This window comes from Musca vetustissima, unplaced genomic scaffold (assembly GCF_032173495.1).
Source record: "Musca vetustissima isolate MV318-11 ecotype Yass unplaced genomic scaffold, APGP_CSIRO_Mvet_v1 utg3768, whole genome shotgun sequence".
Taxonomy (NCBI): Eukaryota; Metazoa; Arthropoda; class Insecta; order Diptera; family Muscidae; genus Musca; species Musca vetustissima.
Genome location: NW_026878569.1, coordinates 68,070 through 86,972, shown reverse-complemented (window position 1 = coordinate 86,972; position 18,903 = coordinate 68,070). Strand labels below are relative to the sequence as shown.

The window sequence follows — 18,903 nt, the reverse complement described above, 5'->3', positions numbered from 1 at the left end:
AATATTATATTTCGGACCCAGTTATTTTTTCTTACCAAGGCTATGTAGATAATAATTTGCTTATTTTTGAATAATTGTTTTTGATTCACTTTAATTAAGTTATATTACACTGTGCAACAAAAATAGAGAGAGGTTTGTTATTGTGTACATAACATATTAGTCATTATTTTATATTGTAATCTCTCGAAGAGACGAAATTCTGCAAAACGTACTAAACTGCATCTAAAATTGACATGTGTCTCTCATACACATTTTGGGTTCGATTTTATATACGATTGTTCGATTGAAGCAAAATTGTGCACAGTGTACCGAATAATCCGGAATGTTGTGTTTTAAATTTTGTTGAAATCGTTTGAAATATAGTTCCGTTCGATTTCCTCTAAATGTTGCACTTAAGAAGATCTTCAATAGATGAACTCTCTGAAACTATAGAGAACACCTCTAAATACATACGAGTGTAGTTCGGAAAGTGCTTAGCCTAGCACAGAAAGCACCTTATAAACAGAAAAAAAAATTAAAATTAATGCGCGGTATAAACAGAAAAATTTTAAGTGTTTTGGAAACTTCTATCTCTGTTATGAATACATGTTAAATTTTTTCGATCTGGCAACTCCTTTATGTAAAAACAGGTGTTTAAAAAAGACGCATCCGTTCGATTTCTTTTAAATGTTGCGCTTAAGAAGATCTTCAATAGATAACTCTCAGAAACTATAGAGAACACCTCTAAATACATACGAGTGTAGTTCGGAATGTGCTTAGCCTAGCACAGAAAGCACCTTATAAACAGAAAAAAATTAAAATTAATGCGCGGTATAAACAGAAAAATTTTAAGTGTTTTGGAAACTTCTATCTCTGTTATGAGTACATGTTAAATTTCGTTTCGATCTGGCAACTCCTTCATGTAAAAACAGGTGTTCAAAAAAGACGCATCCGCAATTTTATTACAATGAAAGCACGCATTTCTAATTTTTCATTTGTATTAAATTGCGGATGCGTCTTTTATGAACACCTGTTTTTACATGAAGGAGTTGCCAGATCGAACAAATTTAACATGTATTCATAACAGAGATAGAAGTTTCCAAAACACTTAACATTTTTCTGTTTATACCGCTCATTATGTGCTAGGCTAAGAAATTTCCGAACTGCTCACGTAATAATGACTTACCAACACCAATAAACATTTGCACACGTCAATATTTTGTTGCACAGTTTTCTCTGTTTTTTTCCTCGGCATTAATTTAAATAAATTTTTTAAATTGTAAAAGGACAAATTTTTTATTATTTCAAAATCGTTTTAAAATTTTTGTTGGTGTATAAGACGATTCGAAATACTGATATCTGCCTAATGAATAAAGACTATTTTTTTTAAAGGATCGAAGTCTCATCCCCAAACTTTTGATATATCCTTTTTATTTTTGTTCCAATGTATATTTCATTGAAAATGTTTTCTATACATAATATGACTAGGAAATATTTGTACTCTACAAATATATTCCTAGTTTTTTTTACTAATTTTTTTTTAATATCGAAGAACTTGCTTTCTGGAAGACTAAAAGGAAAAACTTCGATCTTCATTCCTTTTCATTTGTAAATCGTTGAATTATATTACAAAGTTTTTTTGTTTGTTTGTTTTAATAATGACACGATTATATTTTGTAAGTTTTTCTTTTCTCACACTGCCAATGGGAAAATTATCGATTTGATCATTGTAATATATAAAACTGAAAGATCATGCAAATAAATTGAATAAATATATATTAAATTATATTATCATAAGAAGCATAATATAATCGATTTGGTTTTTATTTGGATAAAATATATTGGCAGATTTCCAGATAAAAAAGCATTTGTGGGGAGACCCAGAAACCGATTATTTGAATTTAAATATTGGTACAATAATATGTTGTTATTATTATATAGATATATGTATGTTTAAAGCAATGAAAGCCTTTTTTGGGGGGATAAATATATCAGCATTGTGCCATAGTTTTAACTCAATATCAATATTATTATTGCTGAAATATTCGTTACTATTGGTGCGAAACGCCTGCGTACATATGCTTAAAATCCAATTTCAAATTATTTATTTAAACTTAGAAAAACAATATATTTTGGAACGTAGTGTAATATCAATAAATTTATGTATGTGTTTCATAAAAGTTCTTCTACGCCGAAAACCAGTAAAAAAGCTTAGTAGTGACAAGGGGTCCAAGGATGATATATATCCCTATTCTATGAATTAGATATCGTCCAAATATAAGTGGACAACATAACATTCGTAGAATAGACTTCTCCTGTATGAAAGATTAGAAAAAAAATGCAACTATTATATTCGTAGTTTAAAAAGAGAAAAGTGCAATCTAAACTGGCTGATATTGTCAACATATAATAGGTTGGGGAATAATAAATCCAATAGACCGTTCGTCCAGCATGTCAGCAGTCTTAACCTTGCCCAGGAGCTAAAAATGGACCAAATCTGGATTCAAAAAGAAGCTCTATGTTTGGGTGCCATACCAATACACAGAAAAAAAATTGGATGGATCGAATTTCCATCTGTGAAGCCTTAGCCAAACGAAATAAGATAAACCTATTTCTTAAACGGATGGCGACTGGAGATGAGAAATGGATTAAATACGATAACCCTGTGCGAAAATGATCGTGGTCACAGTGTGGTGAAGCACCTCAAACGGTGGCTAAACCAGAACTAACTTCTGCTATGCATTTGGTGTGGCCAAACGCTAAATACTCATTTCTACTGTCAACAACTGCACCGTTTAAAACATTTGACCAGAAATGGCTAGATTTGACCAACAGAAGAGGTGTCGTGTTCCACCAGGACACATCTACAGTAACTCGCCAGAAACTTCGGGAGCTTGGTTGGGAAGTTTTAATGCATCCTTCATACAGTCCGAACTTGCCACCAAGCGATTATCATATTTTTCTTGCATTGCAAAATTTCCTTTATGATAAAAAATAGATATCTAGCGAGGATTGTTAAAATCGACGACTAGAGTTTTTTGCAAATAGAGAGCCGGATTTCTATGAGAGAGGCATTATGAAGTTATCTTAAATATGGCAACAAATCGTACAACAAACCAGTGGATATTTGGCCCAAATCGGACATTCCGAAGTATGTTAAATAAAATCCTATATTTCATATAAAAATAATGGATTTTCCCCCAAACTACTATAACAGAGAGGAAATCCTAAAGCCGCCTGAACTTCCCAAGCATTATCGATTCGTTTTATGGGCTCTTAATAAGCTTCAAAAACTAACTAACGAATCAATGAGCTGTCACTTTATCCAGAAAATAGCAACGATTTACTGTGGTTTGTGAATCGGTGGATGTTCATAAAAAAATATGCCAGTAAATACATAACCGTCCATAGTGATGTATGATTAGAGCGATATTTGATTTCAAAAAGACTGCGCCATTTTCGTCATAGATATAACACTTCTGTGATCATATAATTTAATGTTTTGTGTCGGTCGATTGGTCATCCAAACTTTTTCTTTATGGGGATATATAAAGATTTAACCAGGTCCGTCTGTTGAAATCGTGATACAGATCGCTATACTTAATATAATTTTGTCATGCATTGCTTTTTCCTTCTTTTACGTTTTTAGATAATCCCCGTGTAAATGATCTATATGGGCCGTCTTGATCTTCCTCTTTTAAGGAAGTTTGGGCACATTTTTAAGGATTGGGTAGGAATTTCGCTGCCATATTGGTCCAGTTTTTATGCTACCCTTCACAGAACAGTTTCTCCCAAATTTCGGTTGTTCGGCGGCTTGGGCATTTTTTTAGCACAATTGTTTATAATTATACCCTACACAACTATGTTGTCAGGAATATTTGTCCTAGACCCACCTTTATGTATACCGATCGTCATATCTCGACTAGCTGAGTCGATCTTGACATGTGTGTCCGTCCGTCCGTCTGTCCATTATAATTTGTAAACACGATACAGACCACAGTTATGGACCAATCTTCACGAAATTTTGCATGTAGGATGGGTTCGGCCCAATGAAGACCCCTATGGTAAAGATTTAATATTTAGGGGATGAAATGGACCAAATACTGAATTATTGTCGGGTTTTCTGGTCCCAATTATGGTCCAAACATCTCGAATTTTTACATGGAGAAGGGGACTGGGCCAAAGAGTAGGAATGCCTGTTTTGATAAAGATCGGCCAATATTTAGCCGGTCAAATGGACCCTGACTTTGGTGTGAAAAATTACAAAATTTGTATTCTATAGCGTATATATTTACTCCTGAAGGACATAGAGGAGGAGCTGGCCTTTAAATTGATACCAATTATATTGTCGTATGTACTCGGATGTGGGAGTTACACGTAAATATTTACAGGTGCTTCCGTATTCAGATATTATTTAATAAACCATTACCACACTAGAGGGCGGAAATATAGCGCTGATCGCGTTGAAATGTTTCATGAGGTTCTAGTTATGGTTAAGGACAATGCCTATAATTTTCGGGGATGATAACATAATAATTTTGTGATGAAGTGAACCGAAAACTTATTTTTTTGTGTTTTTTCGAGTCGATCACAATATCACAACACAACCCACGTATTTCACGCAGAAATATGGAGTTCTGTGGTAGTTGTGTAGGGTATCGTATGGTCGGTCCCGTCCGACTATACTGCTCCGCTCATTGGTTTTATATTATGAATTTTTCTCTGTGTCTGTAGTTTGGTATTGGGTTTTCTCCTGGTACCAATTTACCATGTCAAATGCCGATCGATTTTACATATTTTAAATGTACACTTCGTGGTTGAGGGTATAAATGTTGGAAGATATAAAAAGTTCGGTTCGATATCTTGTCTTAAAAGTCTGTGCCATAATATTCATTTTTTTTAATTTCAAATATACCATCAGGTCATACCCTCAAACACATTATTTTTCGTCTAAAAGTGGAGGTGTGAAGGTGATAAAAATCAAAACACATCACTTCGTTCCCACACCATCTTTAATATCGGATATGTTATAAAAATCAATATCGACTTATGTACATGATATTACACTTCGTTTCCAAATCATATAGAATATCTTTATATATAGTCTCGTGAGATTTCACATTCCAATTAGGTTTGAAATGTCAAAAAATGTTGACCTTAACCTAAAAAAAGATTATTTTTTTTCTCTCTCCAAAAATTGACAAATTCTCTCTCTTCCTTTTGGTTAAAATATTTTCTTAAAGAACCCTATTCGAATTTTCATGTGACTATAAACACAGAGAGACGTTGTAGAATTTACAGATGGACTTTGTCGGTTTTCGATTTTGAAAAGAAATATGTAGTGGAAAGAAAATAGATTTGCTGGCGTTTGATTTTGTGATTGGTTGATTGCTTTGCTGATTGATGTTTTGAGAGAATAAAAAAAATGCAAATGACGATGACAATAATGGCGGTGGGTGGTGGTGGTCGTGACGGTGATACATGACATGATCGAATGATAAAACCAATTAGTATAGAGATCTATTATTTGTAGAGTGTTTATTATTTATGTAAGGATTTACATTGGAAGCTTGTTGTTGTTAAGCCACAAAGAAATTCGAGAGAAAGCAAGGACATGCAAACGATGAGAGATGGAAATAAAATATAAAATAAAATTAAAAATTATGTAGGTAAGAGGAAAGCATGTTGTGATTTTGAAAGAGGAACCAATATTTTTTGTTTTTTTTTTTGATTTTTTTGTTTTCAGATTGAAAGATAGAGATGAAGTTTTGAAAAATACATAAAAAACATGCAACAAGCTTAGAAATAATTTCATATGATGCATAAATCAGAAAGGATAGTAGGAAAAGAGACAGAGAGAAAAATTATGAAATAAATTTTTATGAAAATTAATATAAAAAATAAAAATTAAAAATAAATAAATTATGCTTGCATTAAAAATAGAAAAAATAAATATTTAAAAAATTGGTGCATATTTTATAAAAGTTTGGCCCTTGGTAGGGGCCCTGCTGTTTTTGCTTGGGCGGTGCCGGGTTGAAGATTTATGTACAGTTGTATTTTTAAAATTTGAAAATGATTTCTTATTTTTTTTTTAAATTTTTTATGATTGATGCTGCTGATGAAATGGTGAAAAAATGTCGCTTGATTTGTTTGGCAAATCAGTTTTTTTTTTGTTTTTGAGCGGGAATTGAGGGGTTATTGTTTTGAAAATTTGATTTTTGAACACATGTGCAAATTATATGGAAAAATATAATGATTTTTTTAAATATAAGACAAAACACATAATTTTGTTGTAAATATATCACAAAAATATTATAAGAAAAATATAGTGTTAAACATAAAACAAAAATAATATACAAAAAGAAGTTACAAAAAAAAAAAAATAAAATATTTTTTTTAAAGTGTTATTGAAAAAATCACAACAAAAATATTTCAAACACAAAGAAAAATCGAACAAACAAAAATTAATAAAAAATTAAGAAAATTAGTAAATCTAAGTATTAAAAAAAAGAGACAGAGTTAAGTTTAAAAAAAATTGAAACTAAATAAATAACAAAGAGGTAGAACAGAAAAAGTATTTTTTTTTAGTTTTTTTAAAAAGAATTAAAGTTTTTGCATACGTCATGTCACCATATCCAACGGTTGTCATGGTGACAACAGCCCACCAAAATGCATCGGGTATGGACTTGAAGAAGGAATTTTCGCTTCCAGCTTCCGCAAAATAAACCGCCGATGAGAAGAGTACAACGCCTAGAAAATTTCAAATTGTTGTTGTTGTAGTTTAAAAAAATTGGCATTTCTGTTTTATTTTATAGATTTGTTGGTATTAGTTGTTTTGTTAATTTGTTAAGAAAAAAATCAGAGGGGAAAATATAGGGAATTGGCAGGATGATCAAGGGTAATGGATTTTTCTTTTTCCAAAACAAGGCTAAAGGTTTTACAATTTTTTTTTCGTTTCGTTTATGTTTTTTTTCATTTGTTAAATTGTTTGGGTGTTAGTGGCAATGATGTGTTTTGTTATTAAAAAAATTAATGTGTGTTTTTTTCGATTTTTTTCATTAGGAAAAAATGTTATTACCTAAAATATTAAAAAAAGATTTTTTAATAAATATATTATTATTTTTTTTTAATTTAAGGAAAATTAATAAAAATCCTAATTTTAAAATTTCCCAAGCAGAAATATTTTTGTATGTTTAATCTAGGCGTTTTTTATTTTTATTTTCGGGTTTTGTATTTTGGTGACTTATTCTAAAAACGGCTTGTGGTTTAATAGGCTGTGTTGTATTCGTTCTTTCTTTCATTTCGATTTCAATGTCATTTGTATGCAAAAGAGACAGAGAAAAGGTAGATAGTTATATAGCTTTAAAAATCGGAAAGGAAAAAAAAAATAATCATTTAATTTCTTTTTTCGTCTGTCTTCAATGGCGTATCGTATCGTTACCACGAAATATGGTGATATTTTTTGGGGCATCAATTTTTAAGGATTTTCAAAAAATTTCTAATTTTTTGGTTTGCTTCTACAAAATATAAATAAACTAAACAGAAGAAAAACTAAATAAATTTTTATAAAAACAAAATTAAATTTTGAAAAACTAAAGCACATGCCAAATTTAAAGAAAAAATAATAATAGTAAAGAAAAACAATAGAAATAGAACAGTTGTTGTATATATATAGAGAGAGAATATAGACAAAGAGAAAGATATAGTTAGAGTACAGACAACATTGATTTAGTTTTGTGTTTTTTTTACAATATTATTTTTCACAATTATATATATGTTAAAAGAAACATTGTTATAGACAACATAAAAATATTACATAAAAAAAAATAAAATAACAAATCGATTTATTTTTTAGGAATTTTATACAATTGTTATTTTTTAAATTTATAACACAGGTCAATATACAATATCAATTATATATTTCTTATATTATATATATATTTTATATATTATTAGAAAATAAACATTTGTTTTAATTTAAAGAATTTAAATTGTATTAAAATACATACAATTTTTTTAATAAATTAATAATGTTCAACCAAGGGAAACCAAGGTTCGGAAATGATGACAGGGTAAGAAAGACGAGCTGTTGTCCCCAAGCTCTTCTTCTTCGCTAACTTATATGTTTGATAAGAATTAAATTTTACGTGTATCTAATTTGCCATATCTGTCTGTCTGTACGCCTGTATGTTGAAATCACGATAAATATAGCAAAACTTTGTGGACAGAACCTTAAAATTTTGCACAAACATTACTACTAATTTTAGGACGTTTGGTATTGAAAATTGGTTACATCGGTACACGTTTGGGTATACACGCTCCGAAATATTATAACTTGGGGAGTTTGGACAGGGTTTTTCAACTGAATTTGCTTTAATTTGGTCGGTTTTGTCAATATTGAGGGTGGCTTCCATATTAGGGCACATCGTATATTCCGATATTTTAAGTAGTTGGGACACAGTTTTCAAGCTCCAAATAGCTCCAATGTGATCATTTGGATTCTCATTTGGTAGTACATTTCCCTAGAAAAATATCAATATTGGTTTATGTTTCAGAGTAGACTCGATGAAGCTGTACACCCCATTATTCGGTATTTTGGGATGCTTGGTCACGCTTTTTACTTTGACTGCACATTGGGTAGTTTTCTTCCTACAAACAATTTTAAATATTGGGCCATATATTAGGGTGTCCCTCACAGAGAAGTTTCTCCTATTAATCGGTATTTAAGGGAGTTTTGATAAGTTTTTCAACCAAATTGGATAAATGAATAACAAATCTTGCTCCCGAGAACCAATTAATATTGTTTCATATAACCGGTACTCAAAATATCGTTATTTTCGTGAATTTCGCCACATTTTCCAAGCGAATTGGCTCAAATCTGGTATTTTTAATCCCCTTTGGGTAGCAAATCTTCATAGCATAAAATATCAATATTGGTTCATTTTTTGGGAAGGTCCCATTATTAATTTAAGAGAAGCCCCCAACCCATCTAGATTTAAAATTTCGGAGATTTTTAATATCATTTTCAGAACGAAGTCCGGAAATTTTACCAACGAGTAAAACACCAAACTGAAGGTTTTGGTGCAGGCACATCCTCCTGTAGAGATAAATAAGGAAACCTGCTGACAGATACAGACTGTGTGCTGAGGATCTGGAAGGAGCATTTTGAAAAGCTCCTGGTATCAAATAGTATCGGTGAAAAATATATCCCAGATCCAATAAGTGATGACGGTATAGAGTGTATACCATATAATGAGGTCAGAATAGCAATTAATCGGTTGAAGAAAAATAAAGCAGCAGATGCCGATGGGTTACCAGCCGAACTATTTAAGACTGGTGGTCAGATGCTGGTCAGGAGCATGCACCAACTGATTAGTAAAATTTGGCTAGATGCATGCATGTCCAATGATTGGAACTCAGCATCCTGTGTTCCGTGCACAAAAGAGGAGACATGACGATATGTGCCAAAAATTGACTAGATCTTCGTTCTCATTTTCATACTGGAAATGTCCCACGAAAAACACAACGACACATTCTACCTATTCGTCGACTATTAAGCCGCATTCGACAACCCTATCCATTAAGAGGTGTTTAAAGTCATGTCTGCGTTTGGCATTGCTGCAAAATTAATGCGGCTATGCAGGATAACATTAACTGACACAAAATCAGCTTTTAAAGTCGGAAGGGACCTCTCGGAGGCAAATGTGAACGGAAATGGTACTTTACATCAAACAGCACATGTTACTCGATTTCGCCGATTACATCGATATAACGGGTCGAACATTGCGAGCGGTAACAGCCACGTTTGAACAAATGGAGAAGGAGTCTGCCAAAGTGGGTCTGCCAGTAAACATTGGTACCGCCATAAATAAAACTAATGACATCAGTTTTGAAATTCGGAGCAGGAAGTTAGAAGTTTACAAACAAGGTAAATTCCCGCCAGACAAAAATCACACTCTACAAGACGCTGATACTACCCGTGCTCTCGGCATTGTTAGACGTATCGAGCGGCAGCGACTACGTTGGCTCATTCCTGTTATGAGCATGGATGAAGATGCCCCAGCCTAAAAGGCATATAAAAGGGAACCAGCTGATGAATCATGCAGAAGGCCACGAATTGGATGGAAAGATCAAGTGGAAAACAACATTGCCGAACATGATCTTTCAAATTTATAAAACTACGCAATGTTTCGACGCGCCTAGAAATATTTTTTAATCTCAGCTTATGGAACGAAAGTTCTGACACTTTATCACTCTATCATTTGTAAGGGCACAAAGCCACAAACCAAAATTATACCACATAACAATATTTTTGGTACCTTTAAGTGAATGAGAAGTGAAGAAAATATCGCAGCTGTATCAGCCAGTGTTAATGATGACCTATGTTACTCAACAAAGTGGAAAAGTAGAATTGAAGCCAAATGACCTAAATTTGGCCGATAATTCAATGGGCACGATTTTAGAATGAAGACCAGCCAGAAGTGTTGCAAAACCTACAAATTAATACAGAAAAAGTCAGTTGACCGTCTAGATCGTGGGATTTAACGCCTTTAGACCATTTTTGTGGGGCTATGCTAAAGCAATAGATTTTATGAATTTTTCTGAGTTATTTGTGTGTGTGTGTTTTTTTTGGTCTCTTGATCTTGATTCTTGACCAGGGTAAAATTCTATGATGATCTAGCCATGTCTGTCCGTCCGTCCGTCTGTTGTAATAACGCTAACTTCTGAAGGAATTGAGATAGGGTGATAAAATGTTGCATGGGGTTGTCTTTTGTCTGCTGGCAGGTCATAGCTCCCATATAAGGGTACCCCCCAATTTTCGGTATTTTGGGGTTCTTGAGAGCGTTTTTCAACTGAAGTCACTAAAATTTGGTACAGTGGGTTCGTATTGGGTACAAAATGTCTCCACAAAAAATATAAATATAGGGCTACTTTTTCTGATAGTCCCCATATAACGGCACCCCCAAATTTTCAGTATTTTGGGGGTTTTGATAATTTTTCAACCGAATTCGCTGAACTATATATGAACTATAACCCGCATTTAGGTCTAGCCCCTCTGAGGTAGGTACCAGATGGAGTGGACCGATATTCCCCATCTTCGAACTTGAACTAAGTTTGGAAGAAATAATAAGATGGGTAAGGTTTGGATGAAAACAAATTTGGTCCAAAGAAACATGAGGCCTAGAACCAATATTTAGATGAGACACATTTTCGCCGTGTCAAAGTGTTTACACCCTCATTAGGCATAAGGTTAAGGGTATAATTATCCATTAAACATTTCTGAAATTTGTATCATGGTTTACATAATCGGTTTGTAGAAATGTCGGTATTAGTCCACTTTTTGGTATTTTCCCTATATTTTCATTTCAAGTACCTGTCAGTATATCTAACGCTTTTTCACTTGTTTTTTTAATATTTTTATCGCTCATAATAACACCCTTTACAAGTCTCTATTCTCAGTGGCGTTTCTGTCGTTCCCCTCTTTGAGAAATTAGGATCTTCCCATGTATGCTTCTACGACATCTACTCAAACTAACACCTTTTAAGTGCTTAGCACGTTGACATTTTTATGAGTTTCCACCGTAAAATTAAGGAGCTTAAGGTTTCTAAGAAAAGCCGATATTAAAATTTTGTGGAATTTTTATAAGGTCGGTAAAGTCGGATAAGGTAATTTTTACGAACATAGTTGCTTAACTTTCCAGCTAACTTTTGCCACACAACACACAACACGGGCGGATGTACTTAAATTAAATTGTGAAATTTAAGGATGATTTTCAACACAATATGCGAACACGTCGATTTTCAATATGTCTAATTACAGGACCCACGTGAAAATCAACTGTTCGTCTTATATTTGCTAAATAATATGTTCCTAATCATAAAATTAACGAATTTATTAATTTTAAATCTGACATTTTCTAAAAAATAAATCGGCACCTTCGAGATCTAATTTTTATCGGTATATGATTTTTATAATAATTCGATTTTTATCTAATTACAGGAGCCACGTGAAAATCATCTGTTTGTCGTATATTTGCTTAATAATATGTTCCTAATCATAAAATGTATGGGTAAAGTTCTTAGAAGTGTTGCTTTTAAGAATTTGTTTTTTACAACTTGTTTTTATATATTTAATAATTTACTATGATATAATTTATATTGACCTGTCTTATAAACAAAATTGTATTACGACAAAAAATTAATTACAATATTTATTTTTTTTTATTCAAGTTAAATTGTATGTTATTTTGGACAAATATTTGCATTAGCTTGCGATTAATATATATGTATTTTTATTACACTTATCGCACAAACACAAAGACACAAGAACACACACGCACGTACGTACATTCATTACAATAAAGTATGTATAGAATATGTTCGGTTTTAAAAAGTTCTTCTTTTTTCAATATACACAATTTGTTTTTCCATCTGAATTGCATAAAATCGGAATTTCCGTTTAAAAAAAAATATTTCAATTATTTTTACAATTACAAATTGTATGTTCATCAGTTATATGCTCCATATTTTACATGTGTATTTGTTGTTGTTCTTGTACAATATTTATATATATATAAAATTAAAACAAGAAAATATTTAAAATTGTAATTTTGTCTCTATACCTCATATCACCATATCCCACAGTGGTCATGGTTACAACAGCCCACCAAAATGCATCCGGTATCGATTTGAAGAATGACACTTCAGCACCAGCCTCCGCAAAATAAACCGCCGACGAGAATAGGACAACGCCTGTATTTCAATTGAATTTTTTTGTTTTTGCAATTTTGAAATTGGGGGAGGTAAAATTTCACATATACACACATTATAGAGATTATTATTATTATTTTTGGTTTGTAAAGTGTTAGTTAGAGGTAAAATATTGATTTTTAATTTAGGGTTAGTAAAAATATTTATTTTGATTTTTTTTAGATTTTGTGTGGCCTTTAATAGTTGTTGTTTTTTTATTGGAAAAAATTCTGCTTGGGATATTTTTTATATATAAAACTTATTGTGTATGGTTTTTGTGAGATAATATTTGTTTGTTTTTTTTTTTTGTTGTAAAGCACATTAGATGTTAATATAATTTTGATAGACATATTTTTATAAATTATACACCACTAGAAATAAATTTGTTCCTTGAAATTTTTTTATTCTTAATCTGATTAATAAATTGCTATTGACTTCTTATACTGGTTTTATATATATAACTATAATATTTTGTTATTATAAATATCAAACCAGAATTATTATTAAAAATTTAGAGAGAGAGAGAGAGAGAGAGAGAGAGGGAAAGACCTGTTGAAATCAAGTAAAAACTAAAAATTGTTTTTATCCTTAACATATTTTTCTACAGAAAACAATCACTTTGTAAAACTGAAGAATAACCACTTGTGTGAAATATGCGACTAGAACCATCAAACTACTTATATAATATTTTTCGCCAAATAACACCATAAATTGCCCACTCCCTACAAAATGCAGCAAAAGCAACACTTGGGTACCAAAGACCACCATCAAGAAATCCGTGGTACGATCAGGAGTGTCGTAATGCTACTGATATGAAAAAACGCAGCGTATAGGGCAACCCTGCGGATAGTAGCAACACGTAATGCGATGGAGAACAATCGCGATAAAAGGAGAGAGGAGAAACGTGAATTATTGGTTCTGGGGTATCCTCCAGAACCAATAATAGATGACCAGTATAGAGTGTATACCACCTTGCCATGATGAAGTCAGAATAGCAATCAATCGGCTGAAAAATAATAAAGCAGCAGGTGCCGATGGGTTACAAGCCGAACTATTCAAGACTGGTGGTCAGATACTGGTAAGGAGCATGCACCAGCTGATTAGTACAATTTGGCTAGAAGAATGCATGCCCAATGATTGTAAGCATTCAGCATTCTGTGTCCCGTGCACAAAAAAAGAGACAAAACGATATGTGCCAACGATAGAGGAATAAGTCGTACTGTGCTGTGTGAACGACTGAAGGCAATGGTCAATGACATTATTGGACCATACCAATGCGGCTTCAGACCAGGCAAATCCACCATTGACCAGATTTTCACTCTGCACCAAATCCTGGAAAAACCCACGAAAAACACATCGACACATTCCACCTATTCGTCGACTATAAAGCCGCATTTGACAGTCCTGTCCGTTTAGAGGTGTATAAAGCCATGTCTGCATTTGGTATTTCTGCAAAATTAATACGGCTATGCACGATAACTTTAAGTGGCAAATGATCAGCAGTTAAAGTCGGAAAGGAGCTCTCGGAGCCCTTTAATACCGAACGAGGATTCAGACAAAGTGACAGTTTGCCGTGTGACCTTTTTAACATACTGCTGGAAAAGGTCATACGAGAGACAAAAGTTAACAGAAATGGCACTCTGTACACCAAACAACACCACTTACTCGCCTACGCCGATGACATCGACATAATAGGTCGAACACTGAGAGCGGTAACAGCGAACTTTGAGCAAATTGGGAAGGAGTCTGCCAAAGTGGGTCTAGCAGTAAACGGCGAGAAGACCCAGCTAATGGTATCGACTCGCAAGACGTCCAGTAGACTCGGATCAACTGTGGAACTTGAGAACTACAGCTTTGAGGTAGTCAAAGATTTTATATACCTTGGTACCGCCATAAAAAAACCAATGATATCAGTTTTGAAATTCGGAGAAGGATAGTGATGGCCAACAGATGCTACTATGGTCTGAAAAGTAAGGCCATCTCCCGCCAGACCAAACTCACACTCTACAAGACGCTGATACTACCTGTGCTGTTATATGGATCGGAAGCATGGGTACTTGCGCAAGCAGATGAGGCAGCTCTTGGAGTGTTTGAGAGAAAAATTTACTGAAAGATCTATGGACCGATCTGCGTTGATAGTGAATATCGCCGTCGAATGAAACTTTAGTTGTACAAGCTATTCTCGGACATCGACATTGTTAGACTATTGAGCGCAGTAGCAACTACGTTGGGTAGGTCATGTTGTGAGAATGGATGAAGATGCCCCAGCATAAAGGGCATATAAAAGCGATCCAGCTGATGGTTCACGCAGAAGGGGAAGGTCACGAATAAGATGAGAAGATCAAGTGGAAGATAACATTGCCGAATATGGTCTTTCAAATTGGAAAAACTGCGCAAAATACCGACGTGCCTGGAAATCTTTTTTTAAGCTCGGCTTATGGAACGAAAGTTATGTCACAAGCTAGCTAAGTAAAGTAAGTAACACCATAAAGTTACTGCTGATTCGGTTAAAAAATATGTCTGAAAACTTAAAATTTTTGAACATCGTGGGTCGATATTCAGTTCCGATAAAAAGGATTTGATATCCAATGATAACCCAAAATCTCAAAATATGGAAAAAATGAGGATTCCTCAAAATGTGATAATTTATAGTAAGGAGATAATTTATGGTATGGAGATAATTCATCAAAGGGAGATTTCTAATCCATGCGTAAGCGTCTGAAACAAAAACATCAATCAGCCGTGTGGGTATATACATGCAATGAAACATTGTGGGAAAAACACTTCGTAGCAAATATAGGTCTCTCTCTTCCTTGTACACAAAATGATTATTTCGATGAGTTACAAACGGAATAACAAACTTAATATACCCTCCATACTATGATAGAGGGTATGCAAATGAATGCTTATTAATTGAGGATGTCTAAGTAATGTTTTTACATAGTCCACATAAAAATCCCGAGAGTTGGTGGGGAGTTTCAAAAATTCGGCCGTACCGAACTTAACCTAAACCTGTCAAAAAATAGTAGTCAGTAACTGTTCAAATGGAATTTTTTTCTGTAGAGATAAATTTCTCCTTCGAATTGAAAGAATATTTTTTATAGAAATTAAATCCTCAATACATGCGGATCTGTTGTTGTAGAAAACTGACAGATTATTTATACATAATAAAAAGTCCTCCTCTTCGAAGTCTTATATTAATTTTGTCATTCCGAAATATTAATTTCCGACCCTATAAAGTATATATATTCTTGATCAGGGTAAAATTCTAAGACGATCTAGCCGTCCGTCTGTCCGTCCGTCTGTTGTAATCACGCTATCTTCTGAAGGAATTGAGGTATGGTGCTGAAATTTTGTCTGCAGGCAGGTCAAGTTCGAAGATGGTATATATCGGTCCACGTTTAGGCATAGCTCCCATATAACAGAACCCCAAATTTTCGGTGTTTTGGGATTATTGAGCGCGTTTTTCAACCGAATACGCTGACATTTGGTACATTGGGTTTTTATTGAGTACTAAATTTCTCCACAAAAAATTATAAATATAGATCCACTTTTTCTGGTAGCCCCCATATAACGGTACCTCCTTATTTTCAGTATTTTGAGGGGTTTTCCACCGAATTGGCTGTAATTTAGTATTTTGAGTTCTTAATAGGTACCAAATCTCTCCAGAAAAAATTATAAATATAGGTCAATTTTGTCGGATAGACCCCATATAAGGGTACCCCAATTTTCGGTATTTTGGGGTTCTTGAGCCCGTTTTTCAACCGAATTCTCTGCAATTTTATATTTTGTAGTCGTATATGGTAACAAATCTTTCTACTAAAAATTTTTAATATTCGCCCCCTTTATGGGGTCGTCCCCATATAACCCTTTTTTATATTAAAATAGTTATTATATAGATACAAAAAGAATAGAACATAAGGTTCGATAATTAACCTTATTTATATATTCATATATATGAACTGTAACCCGCATTTTGCTCTAGCCCCTGCGTGGGAGGTACCAGAAGGAGTGGACCGATATTCCCCATGTTCGAACTTGAACTAATTTTGGAAGAAATAATAAGATGGCCAAAGTTTGGATGCAATCAAAATTTGTTGGAACAAATTTGGTCCACAGAAACATGGGGTCTGTGGCCAATATTTAGAACCAAAATCGGTTTGTAGAAATGTCGGTATAGGTACACTTTTTGGTATGTTCGCTATATTTTTATTTTTACTTCAAGTACCTGTCAGTATATCTATGATGGAGGGTATCCAAAGTTCGGCCCGGCAGAAGTTAACGCTTCTCCACTTGTTTTTTTTTTTGTTTATATAAGTTCTCGTCCAGAAAAAAATACGTAAATAAACGCCATAAGAAACAGAGGAACTAAATCGATGTTTAGTACAAATGTTGAGGTCTGCTAGGTTTAGACCACACATCATTCGGTTTTATATCCAGTCGGACGTGGACCAGATGGACATTTGTAAATCGACTTTAAATTATCTAAAACGATCGGTTTGATTGACAAAAAAATGGCCCTTTATAAGATGGGAATTAGTGATAGTATCTGATATCTTACCATCACAGAAATTCTTCCATAGAGAAAAATTTGCCATAGGCTTAAGAAAATTCATGACTAGAATATATTAAATCATCATATTCTGTTACATTGTTTATAAGAAACAATAAATCTAAAGAAATTGGCATATTTATAAAATAATTATTCATAGACTAGGGATGATCTAAGGATATTTTTGTATGAAGAATATTCTCTCTTCTAAGTTTTAATTTTCTATTAAACAGAAAATTGATGGGTTGAAAATTCGCTTTTATGTTATAATTATAGTCAATTTCAAGATTCTGAAGTGGTGTTGAATTTATTAAAAATTAATTTTAAATTTTAATTTAATTTTTTTTATATCAAAAATATATATAAAAATATGAAATACAGTTTATTTGCAGAAAATCTAATGTGCTTTACATTTCTGAAAAGAATTTCTAAATTTATAGTCGAAGATGAAAAATGGCTATCGTTATTTTTCTGAAAAAAATTTACTAAAAAATATTTATATATATTATATTAAAAATATATGTAAAATACAATAATATATAATTATATATTTTTAATTTTCTGTTTCATTAAAAAAAATATTTTATTTCAACTAACTACTGACTAATTGTAATAAAACGGTGCTTTCTAAAGTAAAAAAATAAAAATATTGAATTTTTAGAAAATGTTAATAAGTATATACTCAGTGATACAAATGGAGAAGAGCGATAGTTAGGAAAAAAAAAAACAATGATTCAAAAAGGAAACTAATGTGCATAGGATGTTTCTTCCTTCTACTAAAGAGAAAAAAATAAGGAAATTTATCAGTGTGTGTGTGTGGATGATTAGTAGAAATATTTTCAAATAAAATGGGGATTAGTTGGTTACGAGTAAAAAATTTAAATATTCAAAAGAAAATTAAAAAATATATAAGTTATACACATTTAAATTGACGTAAATTTATACTGAACCTTGTAGAGTTTTTTTCAAAACGACGTAATATTTTCTTTTGTACAAACATATATAGGTTTCTTTTATGTAATATATAAATATTTATAAAATGTAATTGGCTGAAAAAATTACTAAATAATTTCATAGAAAAAGGGGGGTAGTGATTATAGTTGTCTAAATATAGTTATATGAGGATATACTTTTTTTTGTATATAAATAGTTTGGTCTGTCCGTCAGAAAAAAAGAGATATTTTTTTATTAGAAATAATCAACAGCTAAACTACTCTACAAAATATAAATTTTTCATAACAGTATTACATAGACATGTTTGCTATTTTTTGTTGTACTATTTAGGTAAATTTGTAAATAATTGCGTTGCTATTTAGATTATTGTAGAAAAAATTAGATAAAAATAATTGAAAATGGTGTAGGGTAAATTAAAAAAGAAATAAATAAAAATATACTTTTTCATTACTTGCCTATAATATTTGCATTTATTTGATATAATAATATTTGAGAGAAAGGTGGTATGACATAAACATTTTTTATGTATATAAAACCTGTCGAAGTTACGAAGAATTTGTTTTTCCATTAGAAAAAATCAGTCCGCAATATAAGACGAATTTTGATAATAGACGAATTTTGATAAGACATGATTTTTGCTATAGAAAAAAATAAGTCCTCATCTGTAA

At 32.4% G+C, this 18,903-nt stretch overlaps 1 protein-coding gene across 1 annotated transcript in view; it reads right to left on the bottom strand.

Annotated features, from left to right (window-relative positions):
* LOC133323318 (potassium voltage-gated channel protein Shaker-like) overlaps positions 1 to 18,903 on the bottom strand; it is a gene marked incomplete at its 5' end in the record, with an annotated part of 68,839 nt that overhangs the window by 13,095 nt on the left and 36,841 nt on the right. The window contains one exon of the mRNA XM_061532259.1: positions 6,600 to 6,729. Within this exon, the coding sequence (XP_061388243.1) occupies positions 6,600 to 6,729 (130 nt within the window). The remainder of the gene's footprint in view (positions 1 to 6,599; positions 6,730 to 18,903) is intronic.